Source organism: Chinchilla lanigera, unplaced genomic scaffold, assembly GCF_000276665.1.
Source record: "Chinchilla lanigera isolate Chin_1 unplaced genomic scaffold, ChiLan1.0 scaffold00043, whole genome shotgun sequence".
NCBI classification, from domain to species: Eukaryota; Metazoa; Chordata; class Mammalia; order Rodentia; family Chinchillidae; genus Chinchilla; species Chinchilla lanigera.
Window position 1 is genome coordinate 8,587,954 of NW_004955444.1, and position 21,030 is coordinate 8,608,983.

At 38.1% G+C, this 21,030-nt stretch overlaps 1 protein-coding gene and 1 long non-coding RNA gene across 14 annotated transcripts in view; one reads left to right on the forward strand and one right to left on the reverse strand.

Annotated features, from left to right (window-relative positions):
* The window catches only part of Eya1 (EYA transcriptional coactivator and phosphatase 1), a 318,971-nt gene that overhangs the window by 251,883 nt on the left and 46,058 nt on the right, over window positions 1-21,030 (forward strand). For 11 of the 13 annotated variants that reach the window (XM_013518211.1, XM_013518210.1, XM_013518204.1 and 8 more), the window contains one exon: window positions 14,613-14,702. The exons of the other annotated variants lie outside the window; for them this stretch is intronic. In XM_013518211.1, coding sequence (XP_013373665.1) covers window positions 14,613-14,702 — 90 coding nt within the window. The remainder of the gene's footprint in view (window positions 1-14,612; window positions 14,703-21,030) is intronic. 13 annotated transcript variants of the gene reach the window in all.
* Window positions 330-8,562, reverse strand: LOC102027911. Its single transcript, XR_262252.2, has 3 exons — window positions 8,243-8,562; window positions 7,057-7,178; window positions 330-1,259 (listed from the first exon to the last, which is right to left on the reverse strand). It is a non-coding gene; the product is annotated as an uncharacterized LOC102027911 (long non-coding RNA).

The following is a 21,030-nucleotide window of genomic DNA, read 5'->3' on the forward strand; positions in this document are numbered from 1 at the left end:
TGCTATGAAGTTGATATAATTAAGACTTTTGCAGATAAGGAACAGAGACAGGGTAGATACCAAATATAGAAAACATTTGGAACCATGTCTGGTATAAAATAAAAATTTGATAAATACCAGATATATCTGAACGTAGACGAGACTTGACTCTCAGAAATACAGTATAGTCAACTTGAATGCTGGCCTGGGGGCCAGAGGGTAATATGGTGGCAATGTCTTCAAATTTATGAACATGTGATATGCCCTGTGCTGCCCCGGAAAAAGCACCAGACTTGAATTTAGGAATCTCTAAAGTTAATGCCAAGATACTTTAGCTCTTTGACCTTGGGAAAATTATTTTATTCTTATGGTGTCTCTATCTTCTCATCATTTCGGTTAGCTATTTGACCCAAGAACTCTCTTAAGAATTAAATTGTGACAGGAATTGGAAAGGTCTACTATAATGTCTTACTAATGGCCACAACCGATAGTAAGAAAAGTGTGTCACTTGTTGAGCTGTAGTAGCTGCTCGTAGAATGTTTGTTTTATAGCATGCAAGGCTTCTAAGGGAAGCTCAGTTGTTGTAATGTGAGTTTCGATCATCTAAACCTACATAATGGATATTAGGGCACTAAGGAAATAAAAGAAATCAAAGAGCAGCTTATGTGGCCCATTCCATGAGAATACTCCAGTTAACCAGTAAAGAACGGTGTTTCTACTTTGTGTTAAGGAACAACACTGAACTCCAAGACCTTTTGAGATACGTAGTGAAGGTACTGAACCCTTAGCAAGACAGAAATCACGTGGGACATCTGTTCCTTCCAGGGTCCTGCTTGGGTAGCAGAGGGTCTGGTTACTTCAACCATATGATCTTTCTTTTGGAACCTCTAGACCAGGCATTGGCAAGTTCATGTGTCGAGAGCCACAGGATAAATATTTAAGGCTTTGAAGGCCGTATTCCTGCATAATTTTTCTGCTCTGCCCTAGCAGTACTAAAGCAGTTGTGGATGGTACATAGACAAATACGTGTAGCTGCGTTCCAATGAAACTTGATTCGCACTTCCCAAATTTGAGTTTCGTGTGATTTTCATGCCTCGTGAACTATTACTCTTCTCTTGGATCGTCATCATTAGCAATCATCCCACAGGAGACAAAGCACAGGCAGTGTGCGTGGGAGGGACGGTGGGCCAGGCCAACCAGAGCACAGCTCTGTTCATCGCACTGGCTTCAGCCACATGGTCCAGTGCCAGGAAACTGGGAAAGGTCATTTCGCTGTGTGCCTAGGAAGAAATAAAGAATAGGTTTTAGTGAATGGGTAGCAAGAAGTGCTAAATCTCAGGTCTTTGACCATTGATTGAAACCAAAAGCACATTCGCAAAACCCCTGGGGCTCGGGCCCTCCCAAGGCTCTCTGGCTTGGTGGGGGCTCCAGAGAGATGACTGCCAGTGCAGTCCCAAGGGTGGTGTCCTGATTTAATCTTCTTCTTTGCATGTCATCCCTGCATTAGGTCAACAGTATGTGGCTGCACTTAGAGCTTCTAGATACTGCAAAGTGACAGAGACTCTAAACTCTCAAAACACACTGGCAAAAGCCACAATTTTCTTGAATAGCAGAGATATTTCCAGTGGAACCGTCCTTCTTACCTCTTTTCTCCACTTTGTCATGGAAGTTGCCTCTTCTCCCTGTAATTGCTGGCCTACAGTCCCTAGCTGTGGAACTCCCTTGCTCTGGATCCCTGGGAAAAGCACCTTGTATCTCTGTCTCACTTTTGGTACCCTAATCTTCCCATCCTTAAAATGAAAGCAAACACAGAGCTGCTCAGAGGACAGTGTAGAGCACCTAAAAATATGCTCATGGGCAATACGTAAATAAGAGCTATTACTGTGTGCTTTAGGAGTTCAGAGGAGGAAGTAGGCAACTGTGCATATTTTCCTGTTCCAGGTAGCAGAAAGCCAGAATTGGAAGAACAGCATTGCAAGTGGCCAAAATCACGCACAGGAAGGGTAGATATCTATAAAGTAAATTTAGAGATCAGACTAGGGGAAAGTGAATAGAAAGAATGTGTTGAAATACTAATGTAAATACTTTACCTTTGTTCAGCTTTCAGTTTATGCTGCTATCTTATATTGGTTATCCAGTTAGTTTCTCCTTTTTTCATTGAGGAAATTTTGGCTCAGAAAATTTAAATCATTCACCAAGGAGTCACATCTATGAACTGGCAATACTAGAAATGTATTCTAGTCTTCACATCAATCCATTACCCTAAAAGAAGGGCTGGTATTGCATGCCAGGATTCCCTGCTGTAGACATGCAGATGCCATGAACAATGTCAAGCAGTAGAGTGACACGACCCAAGTGTACAAGTAGGAAAGTTAATCAAATGAAAAAGGAAGTCATTGTGTAGTGCAACTGGTGGGAAACAATAAAGAGCTATAAAAATGGCTGTAATACTAGAAGAGAGTGATCACAAGTGAAATCGTGGTAGGTCTTTGATTGAATTTAGGTGGTGAGCCTGTCCTTTGGCCCCAAGCGGGCCCCATGTGTTGAAACGAACTGGCCAAGTCCACCTTGGCTTTCTTCTTCCAGCCCCTTCTTTGTAACAATTCTTGGTCGTTGTCCCATGTTTGGCGCTCAACATGTTTTCTCAGTAATCAAAATTAATCTTTGGAATGGTGAAGGTTTTTTCTTTTCTTAATTCTTTACTTGGGTATTATTTTCATGATGTTGAAAGAGAGCCTCTTAAGTAAGGAGAAAATGAGTGTAGTCAAGTGTCAGATATCTAATCAGTAAAAAATACCTGATTAACACCAGCACAGGTTTGGATTTCTTTCAAGTCATTAAGACAATAATTCAACCATGGCTCATTCTGTACAATCTCCCATAGTAATCTAGATTATTTCTTCATTGGCATCATAATTACGCACAACTCCCCAAACTTGATATTTCACACCCAACTGTTGAATGATAGGGCCTTATAGCCTTGGAAAAAGTGAATATTCCACTGGTAGTACTCATGCCTTTAGGCAGGAGGAAAGACAGCAGTGGAGACCCTGGGGTCTCATTGGTTGTGTTTGTCATTTGAACTTTTAGTAATGCTGTATACAAGAAATAACTTTTCAGCATTTAATTTTTCTGTTTTCTTGGGTAAGAGAGCTAATTTGCAAAGCTTATCCTTAATCCTTCCCCTGTGAACAACCAGCATAAAGCCTCCAAAATAAACCACTCTGTATTCAGAGTACCCACTCCTGTTTTTCAGCTGCTTTTCCCCAAACAAAAGATCCTGAATAGGGAGAATTTTCAAATGACATTTCGGTCCAACTTGTGGCTGTAATATTAGCATGCTAATAAGGAATTATTGAAAGGAACTGAAAGCAGGGGTTTTTTTCTTTAATTTGATTGATATTGCCCAAAGATTTGACCTTCATTTGAACGTACTTAACAAGATGTCCACATTGAGCAACAAATCTTCCTAAACCCTCTGACATGTAAGCATCACGCCTCACTGGGCCACGGCTTCTCAGTAATTGCTGCAGAAGGGTTTAACTTCCCATGGAGACTCTATGCGCGTAGCATTTAGGAACCTATCTTTCACTGCACAGGTGCAGCATGTAAGTATCACACCATGGCTTCTGAAATAGACTATCTTCTTGAAGCTCTTTCTAACATAAGCTAGTAATTTTTAAAAACATGGCATGGAGTACTTTATGATCCAAAGTAGTATAGTGATGGCTAAGAGTTTGTAGATTTGATCTCAAAGAAATAATAGGACACACAGTCAAAGAGAAGAGATATAGAATACATATATTTTAAGTGTGCTTATAGATTGAAAATAGTAATAGAATAATAACTAAAAGACAGAATTCACTTATTTGGGGTTGTTTTGTTTTTGTATTGTAGTAAGAATACCGAACATACTTTGTGTTGCTCAATTACAGAGTCAGAATGTGATAGTTATCTAAAACTGGAGCAGTGACTTAGGTATTAAAATAGTTCTTAAATGTCTGAATTTAAAAGAATTTAAATTATGAGTCTGGCATAGTGACACATGCCTGTGATCCCAGCACTCTGGAGGCTAAGGCAGGAGAATAACTGTGAATTTAAGGCCAGCCTGGCTACTTAGTGAGTTCAAGGGCAGCCTAAACTATATACATAGTGAGACTCTGTCTCACCCACTCCAACCAAAAAAAAAAAAAAAAGATTAAAATTATACAAGTTATTTTCTCAGGGAAATGCTAACCAGCTAAATTCAATCAAAATATATTGTTTGCTTTTCTTGGTTTTAAATTCTTCACTTTTCAGGTTATAAAATTAAAATAATAGTACAAAAAGTATAACTAAAAAATATGTAAAGGCTTGTAAAGAGAACGACATTAAAAATAAGAACAATTTTTCTTTTAATGCTTTACGGGTTATATCTAAGCAATAAAGAGAAACTGCTTCCTCATCAACATTTTGGTGCTATTTTTAGTTATTATAAAACTGAAGTGACTTTTGGACTGCACAAGATCTAGTGTAATATTTGGCATTTGTGGCATTATTAAATCAACACTAAAAATCTTGGGATGTATCTTTTAAAACATAGTTACATAAAGGCATAGATATTTTAGCGGTTAGATAAACTGTTAGATTTAAAGTGGCTAGAGAAAGGAGAAGAGATATTTTTGTTATTATACTCAGAAGAAACATTCTGGATCCCATTCTCAAAAGCTCAAAAGATATAAACACGTTTTCCTTCAAGTTTCCATCTCTTTTTCATCTCCAAGGACTATGGACGGTATAAACCAAATGTAGAATTTTTAAGAAACTCAATGAAACTGGGCTCAGAAAATCATTTCTGAAGTAGGCTCAATTCTTAAGAGATTTGCGTTTGCCACTAAAAATAGATTACATTGTCATCTGAAACTGAAAACTGAGGAGCATTGTGGGTTTTCTGGGCTGTTTGTGATCATTTTGTTGAATGGATAACTCCACCCTTCTCTGGTACTTTCCTGAGACTTGTGCAGTTATTTTGTGCACTCTTCCAGGATAATGTGCTTCGCGGGTCATCCTGGCGCTGGGCAGGTGAGATCCAAGAACGGGACCTTGCAGAACTGAGGCAAGACAGGCAGAAGAAATTAGGAAAGATAGGAATAAGTCAGGAGGTAGTATCTGGTACTCCACTCGGGCTGCCTCTATTACGTTTCTTGCTCAGTTGGCTGTAGACAGCTCAGGGTATAAAAGGTGTTTTGTTGTCATGGAGATAAAGCTGCTGAATTTACAGGAAAAATTATGTATGCTTATGAAACACTATTAGTACGACAGAGTGCCTGGCTCCTTTATGTTTTCTTTAAAAGACACTAAAATCCATACGTTCCAATCTTTTCTCCAAGCTTTGTCCTGAATAGGGTCACCAAGCAACTCTGTGACTTGATTTGCTTCAGTGGTTCAGTCAGCAAAATTAGACAATTAGATTGTGCCTCTTTTCTCTGCCCCTTAGTGTCTGGAAGCCTCCTTAGTGAATATAGCTTCAGTGTTAAAAGGGCTCAAATGACTGGGGATTAGTACACACTACCTTCAAAGCAAAATACTTATGATCAAATATGTACAAATACTGGAATTAGCAAAGCAGACATAACTATTATAGTGCTTCACATAAACGGACAACAACAAAATAATCTGAGCAGCATAAACTTCAGCCTTATCACTGAAACACAGCAAAAATATCACAAAAATACACCCACTGTCACCATTTCCCAAGGACCTGGAATAATTTAGTGTGGTTTCCCTGTTGGGTGACATCCATTCTAATACCTTGTGGTCTCCAGGTTAAGACTACCCAAAATTTAAGATGCTATCAAAGGAATCTGTTAGAAGTAGTCGTATGGATAGGTTGTACTCAGCACCTTCACCCTCTACCATAGAGTAGCTTAGTTATGGGCAATTATCCTTAAAAACATCCATAAAGTAATTCAGAAAATCATACCATGAAGTGATATACTCCTCAAGTTCGTACACCTGACACCCCAGGGCTATATGGGCTCCAGTACCCAGCACACACGCCTGGCTATGCATTCCTCTCCTGCCTGCGTCACCATTTGACACTCACCTGGCCTGATAATAATGAGTTGTTCAAAAACCCAGTCTTGCTTGTTTACAGAACATGAATACAGTTAGAGCAGGTGCCTATCCTAAGTCCTGCCTGTAGGGAGCCTATACGTTGATAAAGGAGGCTGCTGCTAGGGCATGAATGAGTCTTCAACTGCAGCCTGTCACTGGGTAAAGGTGAACTCATGCCCCTTCACATCACTAAGAATGAAACTTCAGGATCGCCAAAGGACGAAGAGTGCTGAGAAGGAAGCACATCTCCTGATACTGCTCATGACAGGCATTTCCAGGAAGCTACACTTATTTAACTACTGGGAAATGAGTAGTAATGGAGGTCAGATGATAGCATTAGCATTGTGGATTAATAGTCAGGATCCACAGGAGCCGTACAACCAGAAAATAAATGCCAGTGGTCCCGAGTGAGATGCTTTCAGATTTACTACCATTCTTGAATTACACCAAGGCTTCCCCTTCGCAGCTGATCTCTGTGGCAATGCAGCACTGCCATTCCTAAACGACGACACGATGATCCTGGGGCTTCAATTATAAATGTAGGCGTCCCCAGGCTCCTGGAAAAGGACGCTGCATGTGAAAGATGAGGGAAGTTAATACAGGCAAATCAGAGACTTACATATTCTTGGGTATATTCTAAACTCTCACGTAAGCCTGAGTGCAGATTACCCACGCAAGTCCTACCATGTTCTCAATAAAAGGGGATATACTGAGGAACTTTCCAATTTTAGCTTTTAAAACTTTTTTTGGCATTTTAAAAGTGCAGTTTAAATTTTCAAAATAAATCTTTTTAATTCAGCATTCCACCACCGAAAGATCACCAAAATTTTCTCAGTAAGTATTTTTATATGTTTTAGTTTTTATCACAGAAACTTCCAAACATAAGCAAAAGTACATGGAACAGTACAATGCAACCCAGTGTACCTCTCTAGGTGGAACCAGTATAAACTCCTAACCAGTCTTGTTCATCGGGATCCTTACCACATCCCTCTGCTGCCTTGTTCTGCCTGGGAATGATCTTCTTTTCCGAGAATGATTCTTGCAGGTGAATCTCAGGCACCATATGATTCAGTTTGTGTGTATTTCAGTAGGCATGTAAGACTCTGGTAGAAAAAAATTTTAAAATAGAAATACTAGATGTTACTCAGTAATTCAGCCATCTAGCAAAATTTATAATTTTAGAATATCTTCCAGTCAATAGCTGCATTTCGTTGTTTATTGGTACATGTCTGCTGCACACGGTGATTTCATTCATCATGGGGAGTTTGCACATGCGCATAACGCATCTTAATTTTTTTTTGTCCCCTTTCACTGTCAGCCCCTCTGCTCCCTCCAACGCTTCCCCCTTCCTGTTGCAAAAGCCCTATTTCCACTTTTTTCTTCAGTTCATATTTTACATCCCTTTTCCCTTCTTCTCTTCCCCCTCCCTCCATTTCTTGTTCCCTTTCCCATTTGAAAAAGATCTTTCTTCCTATTATCCATCTTTTATTTTGCTCTCTATTTATATTTTGAGTCTCTCATATAAGAGAAACCATGTGATATTTACTCTTGTGTATGATCTATTTTACTTAATGTTATGGTCTCAAGCCACTTTCATTTACCTAAAATGGCTCGTTTATTCTTCTCTGTGGCAAACGTAGCATTTCGTGACCCATTCATCTGTGGATGGGTGGATAGCTGTAATAGGACACTAACTCAGGAAAATACTTAGAAGGGGAATACCTGGATCAAATGGAATTTCTATTTTTAGTTTTTTGAAGAGTCTTCGTACTGATCTCTGTAGTAGTTGTACTATTTTATATTACTGCCCACAATCTAGAAGGGTTCTTTTCTCCCCCTGCCAGCATTCATTATTGATTCGTTGACTTAAGCCATTCTTTTTGGAGTAAGATAGAATCTCAGTGTTGTTTTAATTTGCATTTCTCTAGTCGGTGTGATAATGAGCATTTTTCCTGTATTTATTTGTCATTTGTATTTCTTCTGAGAAGTGTCTATTCATTTCTATTGCCCATTTTTAATTGGGTCTTTTATTTTGGGTGGCCTAATTATTTTTAGTTCTTTATTCCAAATATTAGTCCTCTGTCTGAGGAATAGCTAGAAAAATTTTTGATAGTTACATATCTTTAATTTTTAAAAATTTCATCTCGTGGTTTCAGCCCATGGTCACCTGGTTCCATCACCGTTGCCTGAGGTGAGGCAGAAAATCATGGCAGGAGGCTGAGGTGGAGGAAGGGCGCAGCCAGAAAGCGGAGAAATGGGGAAAGAGCCACGGGGAGGGGCCAGGACCAAACAGAGTCTTGAAGATTACGCTCTGTGACCCACTCCTCTCAACGAGGCTCCACCTCCTGGCTCTGTGATGTAATAATCGCATTGTAGTCTCTTGAGTGAATTCATCCGCTGATGAAGTTAGGGTCCTCCTAATGTAATCAGTTCTGTAGAGTAACACTGCTGTACTTGGGGAATAAGCCTCTAGGACACGAGTCTCCAGGTGACATCTTATATTTAAACCATACCATCTTATAAAGTTGCACGTCTATGTCCATTCAGCACCCCCCCACTCTCCTCTAACCCCAGTTCCTCTCCACCTCTATTCTACTTTCTGTCTGTATGAATTCACATACCTCTAAGTGGAATCATGTACACTGTTTGTCTTTCTGTGATGTCTTACTTCACTTGGAACAATATTTTCAAAGTTCTTCCATGTTGCAACATATATTGAAATTTCCTTCCTTTTAAAGGCTAAATAATATTCCATTGCATGTGCAATTATTCACTCATCCATCAGTAAACACTTCTGTTCCTTCCACCTTTTTGTGTCGTAGGAGTTCTTAGAACTGTAGTTCTTTTTATAATTTGAATATTAACCCTTTATTAGATCTGTGATTTGCAGATATCTTCTTCCCTTCTGTAGGTTGCCTGTCACTAGCTTAATTGTGCACTTTGATGCACATATATTGTTAATGTTGATGTAGCCCACTTTATCTGTTCATTTCTTTTCTTGCCTGTATGTTTAGTGCTATACCCAAGAAGTCATTACCTTTTCACTGTCTTGAAATTTTTCCCCTAAAAGTTTCAGAGTTTAGCTACTACATTTAGATCTTTGATCTGTTCTGAGTTAATGCATATGCATAGTTTAAAGATCCAGCTTCATTTCTTTCTTGTGGATGTTCAATTTTTCCAGCACGATTTGTCCAAAAGATTATTATTTCTCCATTAAATAGTCTTGGGAACCTTTTCATAAGTTGTTTGACCGTATGTGCAAGGATTGGTTGCTGGTCTTTCTGTTCCTTTGGTTTGTATGTCCATATTTGCGGCAAACCTTGGGAAGAGCCCATGTCGAGCATTGCGCTGGGTAAGCAAAGACGTAGAAGGAAAGATACAGGAATAAGAAGAACAGAGGGTCGTACCTTAAAATCTAAAATAGTTTTTGAAATGCTGAAGACAGAAGGTTGAGAGAAAGATGTAACTAAACAAAACGTCATCCACAAAGTGGAAACACCAAGTTCCCATCATATTTTGGAGAACTGATTCCACTTTGTGCATAGGGGGAATGCTGGGGATCAAAGCAAGTGCTGTACAACTGAGCTACGTTTCCAGTCCATGACAACTATGTTTTAATTCTACAATTTATTTTTTTTTATTTATTTATTTTTTTTTTTTGGTTTTGGTTTTTCTCCGGTACCGGGAACCGAACTCACGACCTTGCACTTGCCAGGCAGGCGCTTTTGCCGCTGAGCTAAATCCCCAGCCCCCTTAGTTCTACAATTTAAAATTTTATGCCACAACCCAAAGGAAAAAAATCTATAAATCCCGAATCAAAAACCAAAGAGCATATCACCTGTAGTATCCAGGGGCTGCTCAGCCAAGCTGGAAAGAATCAGGAACAAGGAGACACTGAATTGCTGATGGCCAATGGGAGAAACACAACAAAACAATGGGGTCCTGGATCCGCAGGTGTGGTCAGAGACCCTGATAGATTAATGCATGCACCCTGTGGGGACAGATCCTTTGCTGTGATTTTCTTTAAGGTCTTTGAGCAAGAGCTTCCATCAGAAGCACTTTGCCTTTGTGTTATGTTATAACTAAATATATATCTAAATATGGTATAATATAGTCAAATTAGCATACAATGTTTATCTTTATACTAGTGTAATTATATTAGTATATATTATGGTTAAATGTAATTGACATATATTATAAAATTATACATGATGTATAATTATAATATGAAACAGTATTATTAGACCTCTGCCTAGTCACATTTTGAAGACAGAACTTCATGGCCATGAAGTGTAGTTTGGAAAACCACAGGTAGATGACACACTGGGGAGGCAGGTGAAAGTGAGACATTTATGGGCCATGCATAAGTATTGAGGTGTTTGAATGTTTCTTAAAATGGGTGGGAGAATGGCATGGGGTTGGTGGCACCTGGAAAATAGAGCCCAGTGAAGGAGAGCACTGAAGATGTCCGCAGACGAGGTCGGTAGCTGGGAATGAAAGCAAAGCATAGTGATGAGCATGAGCAAGCCATGAATGTCACTGATTTAATGTGCGACTAGGGAGAAGCTGCTTATAAATGCCGAGGTCTGGGGTTAGAAGCATGTCGGTCTTCTAAAGAAAAAACGCAGTGGGTCTCCAGGGGAAATATGATTTGATTTGTCACACACTGAGCTTCAGCTGCTTTATGGATGTCTGAGGAGAAACGACCAAAGGTAGTTCACATATGAGCCTATAGTTGAGATCTCAGTTCTGACAGAGGGGACTGGAGTGGAGGTTGAAGCCTTGAGCATGTTAGGGTCATGAGTCACCTTGAAGAGTGAGGAGTAGGTGAACATTCCTATGGACTGGGAGTAGATGATTGATCATCAAATCTAGGAAGATGCTCAGGAAAGACTGATGATGTTACAGACAGGAGGAGAAACATCAAGAAAAGTGTAGACAGGAGTGGCAAAAGCCACCGGGGGGTCAGGCTCAGTAAACAATGGAAACATTTGGCCATGAAATTTCCTTAAAGTGAGATTTACTTTGACGTGGAGGCAAAGCTCCAAAAACTGTTTTCAATAGTGATATAACATAAAAATGGTGCTTTAGAAGAAACCATTTCATAACTGCAGCTCTGAAATTTATTATTGCAAGATTACTTTTTTAAAGAAAAGCAGAATTAAACTAAAGACAGTGATTTTCAGGTCTCACTTGCAGTCTGAGAATGTGTTTTTATATTTTTTTGTTCAGAGTATGCCAAAATAAGCCATCAAGCTGTGATGGACTTATTAACTGTTCAATATTAGGTTCTGTTACATTTGACTTAAACATGTTTGAAAATTTTAAGGTATTGAAATAGCACTTATTGTAATAGAAAAATAGAGTCTACTTGTGATATGAGAAGAGTTCTGGTTGCTAGAATTGTATAGACAAATCCATGAAGATAGTCAACTATCTATCTTTCTATCTGTCTATCTGTTTATCTATCTATCTATCTAATTTATCTATCTGCCTTTTTATCTATCTTGTTCTACTAGTTTCTCTTACCTAAAACAGAGTGAGGTGACTTTGTACCTGCCAGCCCACTGACAATGCAAAAATCACAACACTGCTGGAAACCAGTCTTCCTATCTTTAAAATCAATGAGGGGTATCTTTCAGGGATCTGCTTTACAAAAGATAAATTGATCATGACAGTACTGTGAATGGAAAATATCAGAGTGCACCCCACACAGCATGACATAACAAGGAAAGTTGTTGGGCCAAACCTAGGTTTCATTTGTGTGTGTGTGTGTGTGTGTGTGTGAGAGAGAGAGAGAGAGAGAGAGAGAGACAGAGACAGAGATGCTTAGATGGTGGCATAAAATGTTTTTGTCTTGTTTTCTTCTGTTTCATTTTGTTTGTTTACTTGGGTAGTGGTTAAAAGAAACAGTGTTTGAGACACAGTGCTGTCCGCCAGAACCCTTTCCTATTCTAAAATTCTTGTTCCATTTACAGCCAGTTGTTTTGGTGTAGTAAATGTTTCATAACAATACTTTGGCACAGCAGGTAGAAAAACTGTTCAGGAATGACTGCTTAATAATAAAAGAGAACAACATTAAAAGGTAAATAAGGCCAACATCTGTGTTGTATTTTACCACAAGACTGAACAAGCCTTTAAAATTTATTAGTATTCTGACTAGCAAGTCATTACGGTAATTTATGAAGAAAAGTTAAAGCATACTATATATTAACAAACAATAGAGTAATTCTTGAGATGACCATATAAATAAGCAACCATATCAAGGAGAAATAATGTGTTCTCAATGGTAACAGTACCATGGCACATAAATTTCGCAATTAGCAATTACATAAATGTGGTGAGACTCCATCCCGGCCACATAAAAAGATTCATTGACATGGTTATGAGACAAGTCAGTGTATTTTTATTGGCCTGAATTAGAGGGGTATACACCTTAGTCAGGTGTTTCGTTTTAGAAACAGCTGTTTGGACTTTCCCCACCGGTTTATTCTGTTCTCAGGCGTGTTTGAGCATCTGCTCTTTACAGCAACTTACAGATAGCGTACTTGTGAATGTTTTCACTTCCCATAAAAACAGAGTAAATGAGTTGTTTTCCTTACTTCTTTGTAAACTATTTTTAATTCTTCTCTAACCTATGAAACTGTATAGATTTCAGCTGGTATTAAACACGGACAGTTTAAGAAAGTTAAGGAGTACAAATCACCCACCACACAGGGAATTTGAGGGAACTGCTTTCATCTGTGCCTCCTCGTGCGCAGCTTGGACATTCAGTAAGTCTCTGTGTCCTTACTCACTCCCTGTCCTTTTATAAGCCCTCCACCATTCTCACGTTCAACTTCACCAATCCCTCCTTTCCACTACCTCTCAGCTGGCAGGGAAAGTGTAAGCAGGAGAGGAATTAAGGCTTCAGCTGCCATCCCCCACATTTTCACAGGCTCACCTCCCTTCTTCCCTTGGATATCCCGGAAGTAAAGGGTGGGCGGTGCTGTGGGGGTGGGCAGCCCTATAGGGATGGTGGTGCTGGCGGGTAGCAGTGCTGCCCCCTCCCGGGCCACAGACACCTGGCCAGTGGCAGTTGCTCAAGGACTTCCCTCTCTCATTCCTGCATTCTAGGTTCCTGCAGTCTTCTAGGTGTACGAACACACCTGAGTGTTTTTATTACCCTATGGGGGAGCAAAAGTAAGGCCTCGCCTCCAGCCTGGATGTCTTCTCCTACTTCTTGCTGCATCTCAGAGCACAGGAGGAGCTGGGACTTGTGGTGGATGCTCAAGGACAGGACAGGCTTTACATATATGAAGAGCAGAGTGAAAGACACACGCAAGTCTTCGGATTTGAAATGAAGAGAGTGTGTTTAGAAGACAATACAGACAGTGTACCGTTTGTGTTGGGGAATGTTAGAGGGTGAATCTTATTTTCTTTGAGTTTTAGGTTCTTGACTATCATTCAGACTTAAAGATAAACAAAGTGCACACCTGTCAGGTCTGTGATCTGCCTGCAGGCATAATTTCTCTTAATTACAGTTCTGTACTTATCCCTAAAAATCACTGTAATAAGAAAAATATTTCATAAGTTATCATTCTTTGGAAAAAATTAAAATGTCATACACATAAGGTAGATATTATTTTTAGAGCCAATTAGCCCTTCAAAAAGTTGTATTACTTGTATATTTTCTCTCTAGAAAAATTTTTCCTCTTTATTTAGTATCAGGATTTCAACCATGAACTGTGTTGCTTTCTGGATTTCATAAATTACAAATGCAAAACATGATAAAAAATGCAAATATCTAGTATCCCCCAAATCCGTGTCCATACCACTCGGTGTTGTCAAGATGTGGACTGTACAGGACAGATGTGGACTGTGAAGGACAGGCTGACTGCTGACACTGGTGTCAAGGGCTAGAAGTGTTAGGTAGAAGCCCGTGGATGTTGTGGAATGCCACCCTTCCCAGCTGTTTGATGGGTTGTCCTATAACCTGGATGTCAAGATCTGTCCCCTGAGCTAGACACATGTCAGGCGGTCACCATGGCCACCCCTTTTTTACTTCGACTATGCTCGAAATTGCCAGGCAGCCTGAAAAAGTACAAAGAATGATACAGAATTATTATGTAAAGCAAAATTACTAATCACTACCTTTCTGAGAACTATAGTATGTTTTCTGATATTCGTGGCAGTACTTTCTAGATGCTCTTGATGTATGATGGTGTAATGTCTCCTGAAGCAGACATGTGATGCTGAATGCCCTCTACTGTGTGTGTCCAAATAGCCCTAGATCCTATTTTGTTTGTAACATTTCATGCGGCAAATTATTTCTTCCCTATGCAAAGCAATAAAAATAGTTGAGATACTTCTAAATAGCAAGTCACTGATGTGTGCACACAGAATAAATCATGTACACCAAAAGCAGCCAGAGCCCAGTCTTCCCTTGTGTCTCTTGCTTTCCACCTTTCCTGAGGCTGATTCCCTTTTCATGTAACACTATATCTCATGAAAACTGATGCATAAGTAAGTTCTTGACCCGATAATATTTTTTTTAGGATCCACCCACTTCAGTTTCCCTTGGACTGCGAATGGAAGAAATGATTTTCAATTTGGCAGACACACATCTATTCTTTAACGACCTAGAAGTAAGTTCTAACTATTTTATGCATACTTTATTTTTTATATCTTGAAATGGATGATTGATTTTAAAATAATAGGGGACGCTACATTTTGACATAAATAGAATTAATGAGAAAAAGCAATTGTTGATTATGTGACAATGTGTTTTGCCTTTGTGGGATTTCCGTTTTGGTTTACTTTAACAGTTCTGTTTCAGAGTTAGACCCCATATGACCACTGGTAAGGATTAATATTTATATCAAGAATCCTAAATATTAAACTGTGCTGATGATCAGAAGCTACGTTCATAACTGGCTAGTTTCACAGTCACTGTTGAGATATATTTCCTGTAGAATCCAATAGAATTCATCATGCTTGAATATTCTATCCATGTCAAACTCAATGTATGAGGTCAGATGCTTTTCTGGCGGGTCCAGTTGTTTGGAAAATACTGAAGTCAGGCCTCTGCTGTTTGGGTTGCTAGGATTTCTTCTAACTGCTGTTGATTTTATTGGCACGTTATGATTTGGGGGAAACTTTTATAAGATGGCTAGCTAAATATGTTATGGACACTGACAAACACAATGATCTTGGTTAGCAAAATTCTTAAGAATAAAGAACATTGTTTTTTCATATCTTTATTATGAGAAAACATGACTATAACTACGTTTCACTCCCTTCTTAATAGAGACAGTTGTTTATTTAAATTCTTCTGTTAAGCAAGCTTGTGGTAGGGCTGCCAACAGGCATTAATCATCAAGTTGTTTTTTGCTAGATTTTATAAATGTATGTTATTTCAGACAGGAGAAGAATCTGAAAGATTCAAATAGAACTTTTACTGATCAAAGTTAATTGGCAGCAATTGGCCTTTAAATATTTCCTGATGTTTCCCTTTTCAAAATCAAGCAAAATGCACCTTATTTAATAGATGAGGCAAAATCATTTGAAAAATGCCAGTGTGTGACAGAACTTAAATGCGGTTTGTTCAACATCTGTCCCATATTTTGATTTCTTTTCATCTGCAATGAGACTACTCACAGATGAATTGGCAACTTCCAGTGCAATAAAATTATTTAAATGTGCTTTATTTTTCCCTTCCTTAGCTAAATATTTATTTTTACATTTAGAAATAAAATGCAAAACTTTTCTGCATTTTAAAGTCTTTGCATCCCTGAAGGAAATTATGTGTAAGACATTACTGTTTTTTGAGGTAGAAATATTCTAACTGTGTGACAAGTTCAGAATTGTCCTTATAAAAGTTTAATCATACTTCTTTTCAAAAGCTGTTTCTAATTTATGGCTGTATTTCACTTCGTGAGAAAGCAGCACAAAAAATTCCATATTTTACTAGTCTATTAAAATTTCTTTCCTAACTTTCCATTGGTTTCTAAAGATCCAGAGTAGGCTGATATTTTGTTTTGAGTACAACTCAGTTACTCTTGTTGTTAATGGGTAGTAATGACACCTATCAAGAAGAAATTGGAAGCAATTTGCTATTGTTTTAAAATTCTACCTTCTTAAAAATACCAGTTGACCCATACAGTGCAAAAACTATGTTGTGGAAAATAAGATGTTAGACAAAGAAATAACTTGGTATAAACATAAACCAGAAAACTTCCAAACTCACTTTTCATGTAATGCAACCAGATTTTAATTGACATTCATATTGGTGTATATAGAGACCAAAATAATAAACATATTAAAAGTTCTAATTTAAAGATTTTTTCATAAATTCAAATTAAGAAAAGAAAAAAGAATAGCTAGTAGTCTGTGTAATCACTGAAATATCAGATTCTGTTTTTAGCATGAGGACTATTTCTTACCAGAGGCAAAGTAGAAAAGAGATTGAAAATGTAGTTCACTAAGTAGGTAAAACATAGTGTAGAAACTAAGTTTATAGTCTTGCAGAAGTTATTTTAAGTTATTTTACTTGAGAATAGTACAAAGGCATCAACTAAGGTATTGATGAAAGGTTCATTTAGACTCTGTCTTTGGGAATATTTATTTGCTCTTCATTTGCATAATGTTTTAAAAATAAATATCTGCTTATATTTATTTCAGTCTTTCACTTTATACATATCTGTAATTCAACAAACCAGGACTGGTCGTTGTAAATATGTTTCTTTCAAATTAAAAACTAAACGTATTTCCTGGAAAAAGTAATTTTATTGGCATAACACTTTTAAGGAAACCAAAATGATCTCATCAGGCAGAAATGACGGAGTAATGCCTGATTTCACACGCCCATGAGCAACGTGTAGTGGGGACATGAATATTTTAATATATGTAAATTACATATTTTTAGCTTCTTAAGGTCTAGGGTACAAGTAATCTGAAGAAGTTTAACAATCTGTTGGTTGGACTAGAGCGTGATTTCTGAACTCTGATTGTTGACACTGGGACTTATTTTTACTAAAATCTTCTTAACATTATGCCAGCTGCCTCTATATAATTTGGTTAGTTCACTTTCACTTAATAAAATATTCTGAATAATGAAACACACTATACAAGAGACTTCCAGTAACATTTGTTATATTTTCAAAGTATGTGCTTTAGTTTATTATGATATGATTTAGAAAATTTAAGGTATAATTTTTAAAGGCATTTAGAAATATCTTAATGAACCCTAATAATTAAAAATGTTAACTGTTCATGTTGCTTGCCATCTCACTGAGTGACTTTTCTAATTTTAAAAAAGGCATAATTTACATTAATTTTGATACTTCAGGGGAAAAAAAGTGAAAGGAAAAATTCTGTTTTTCTGTATATTAATGTTTGACTGTTCAGGAACATGAGTGACAGGGAGACGTGATTATCATAGGCTATAATACTTTCCCCACCAGAGACAGGTCTAGATGTTAGTTCCATAGTACGCTTCTGGCTTTCCTGTTTCCAAGTCTGACTAACGTCCTGCGTATCACTTTACAGAAAAGGTCTCCATCTGCAATATGATGATGCTTATATGGAAGTCATTTTTTATGAATGACAGTATAGATTTAGAGGGGTTTTTCCGGCTTCTTTAGTAAAAGTATGACTCTTGCCGACTGAATGGAGAAAGAGCTCTTTCTGTTCGAGTGTAATGGAAAAGCAGTCTGCAGACAGCGGGGAAAGACCTTCAGCAATGATAATGTTTCAGTTTAACCTGCTGCTGGTCAGTTCTCCAGCTAGACTTTTCCACAGCTAAAAGAAAATATTTTATGAAGATGGATAGAAGTCTAAAGAAAAATAAAGCATTATGGTTACGTTGAATTTTCTTTTTCTGCCCGGTGCTAAGGAATATGATTTCACTGACCTTGTGGTTGCCATGCTGACTGGCATGGGTGACAGGGTGGCCTTCCACCGCGTGCGGGAACTGGGTGTCTGTGCTCATGTCACATTTACTCCTGCAGAAGCCCAGTTGAATAGTGGGAACCCCTTCTTGTGTCAGGTATGTGCAGCTGGCACACACACCACACTCACCAACAAAGTGTGAAGCCATGTTGAACCCCCCTCTTCCCTGTCCTACTGCCTCATTTAGATGGGACAAACCAATGGATTCACGGATGCATGGGTGTCGGGATTTGGAGCATGGACACTCCCACCCTTGCTTGGGCTTCCCATCTGTAAACTCCCATATCAAGTGTGGTTTTTCAAGCACCTGCACCTGTAGCCTCTTATTTTCACATATTGTACCTTAAAAATGCCTGGGACAGAAGATTCTAGTCTCACTAGAGTCTGGGTTTACTGAGTCAAAGGGCAAGGAGAAGAGCTTGTGCTCAGTGTCTAGATCATACCATCGATTTCAGAGAATAAGCTACAGTGATTTTTCTGAAAGCAAAGTGAGTTTGCATCTTGTTTTAATTCAGTCTTTAAATTTGCCATGTTTTCATGTATTAAGTATTTCAATACATCTTATTTAGAAATTTATTTTTAGCTAGAAAATTATCAAAATATCTGTTGTGTCCATGTTAAGTGATTTCCAGTGAAACACGCTGTATTGACCAAATACTCTTGCCTCCAATAGTATAAGATATTTAAAACTAATCCAGAAGTTCAATGTTTTGGAGAAGTATAACTCATCTAGAAAGTGCTTTATTCTCCAAAAACAAAGAAGAAACTCTGGTACCCAGTATCTAGCTTTGTGGTTGCTGGAAGCTTGGTTTGCAGCTGCCAGAGAAAGGGTCTCCTGGGTCCTGGCAAGGAAGGTGCTGCAGGAAAGGCCCAAGCTCTCCTCCACTTTCACTCCCTTCCGTGAGCCAAAGACAACGATAGCAGAATGGGCACATCAGTAATTACATCCCAATCATAAATACCCCTCTGAATGCAGAGACGTGTATGTGCATGTACACGCACATGTGCATACACACACACACGCACATACATACAAACTGCTGTCCTTGTCATCTTTGTACATAGGCTTTGTTATACTTGGTTTTTGTTTTTCCGCCTGATAAATTCAATAAACATAAGAAACCACATTTCTTTAGTCCCGGCAGCCCCCTCCTATCACCTTTTGTACACATTGACTTTTTTCTACTTTTATTATTAGTGTTTTTGCAATATACCATAGCTACACTGGTTGTGGGGACCTGGTCCATGTGTATAGTATACTGTGATCACTTTTCATCCCCATTCCCTCCTCTTTCCTTCTCCCTCCCCTGATCCCCTTCCACATGTCTGAAAAGTCTGCCTTTTTATTTCCTTTCATCTCTCCTTTAATTCACTCTTCCACATACGATTTAGCTTTCTCATTTAAAAGAAACCAGGTAATGTCTAACTCTCTGTGTGTCTTACTTCACTAAACATAGGACACAAGTTCCATCCATTTTCCAGCAAATGGCATGATTCCATTCTTCTTTGTGGCTAAATAGTATTTTGTTGTGGGCATATATACCACATTTTCTGTACCCGTTCGTCTGGTGATGGGCAGCTAGACTGTTTGCAGAGCCTAGCTTTTGTGAATTGTGCTTCTAGAAACATGGGTTTGCATGGCTCACTACAGTAGAATGTCTTCAACTCTTTCAGAATATTCCCAGAAGAGGGATAGCTGGGTCAAATGGAATTTCTGGTCTTAGTTTTCTGAGGAAACTCCACAGTGATGTCTGATACTAGGTTACATTGCCACCAACAATGTAAGAGTGTTCGTTTTCCCCACATATTCTTGCCAGCATTTGCTATTTTTTGCATTCATGAAGATCACCATTCCTACTGGGGTAAGATGAAAACTCAGAGTTGTTTTGATTTGCACTTCCCTGATGGCTAAAGATGAACTTTTTAATGTACTTACTGGCCATTTGTATTTCTTTGGAGAAGCATCTATTCAACTTACTTTCCCACTTTTTAATTGGGTCATTTGTTTTTTCAAGATTAATTTTTTTTCTAGTTCTTTGTATATTCTAGAATATTAGTTCTATATAGAAGACTATCTGGCAATTTTTCCCCATTTTGTAGGTTGACTCTTTACTGTGTTGATTATTTTGTTTGCTGCACAGAAGCTTTTTAATTAGATGTGACCACATTTGTTGATTTTTGATAGTTCATGTACTATGGGAGTGCTGTTCGGGAAAGTTTTGCCTGTATCTATGGCTTTAAGTGTTTAACCTATGTATCTTCCAGCAGTTGCAAATATTTTGTTTTTATATCTAAGTCTTTGATCCATTTTGATTTTATTTCAGTACAGATAAGAGATGGAGATCTAATTTCTTCTGTACATGGATATCTAGTTTTCCAAGCACATTTTGTTAAAAAGGCTATCTTTTCTTCAGTGTGTGTTTTTATACCCTTTGTCAAAAACCATACAGCTGAAGTTACATGGGATTGTTTCTGTGTCTTCTGTTCTGTTCCGTCGGTTTACTTGTCTGTTTTTGTGCCAGTACCATGCTGTTTTTGTTACTAGATTTTGTTAGTATAACCTGAAATCCAGAATTGTGATGCCTCACATTTGCTCTTTTTGTTCAGTATTGCTTTGGCTATTCTGGCTCTTCTGGCTCCATACAAATTTCAGAATTAATTTTTCTAATTCATAGAAGAATATTGTTGGTATTTCAATAGGAATTTTGTTAAATCTGTAGATCCCTTTCAGTTATGACCATTTTAATGTTATTAACTCTGCCATCCCAAGAACAGGGAATGTCTACCCATTTTCTTACATCCTCATTGATCTTTTTCTTCAAAGTTCTGTAGTTTTCATTATAGAGGTCTTTAACCTCCTTGGATATGTTGATTTGTAGCTTAAGGGTACAAGTAAGTTTTTCAAGCAACAAAGGAGTATTAGACATGATCAACTGTACTGAAGTTGTTTTAACTGTCTTGCAACTGAGACCAAAATAAAGCAATGCTTATATTTTACCCATAATTGTTACTAATAGAAAAATT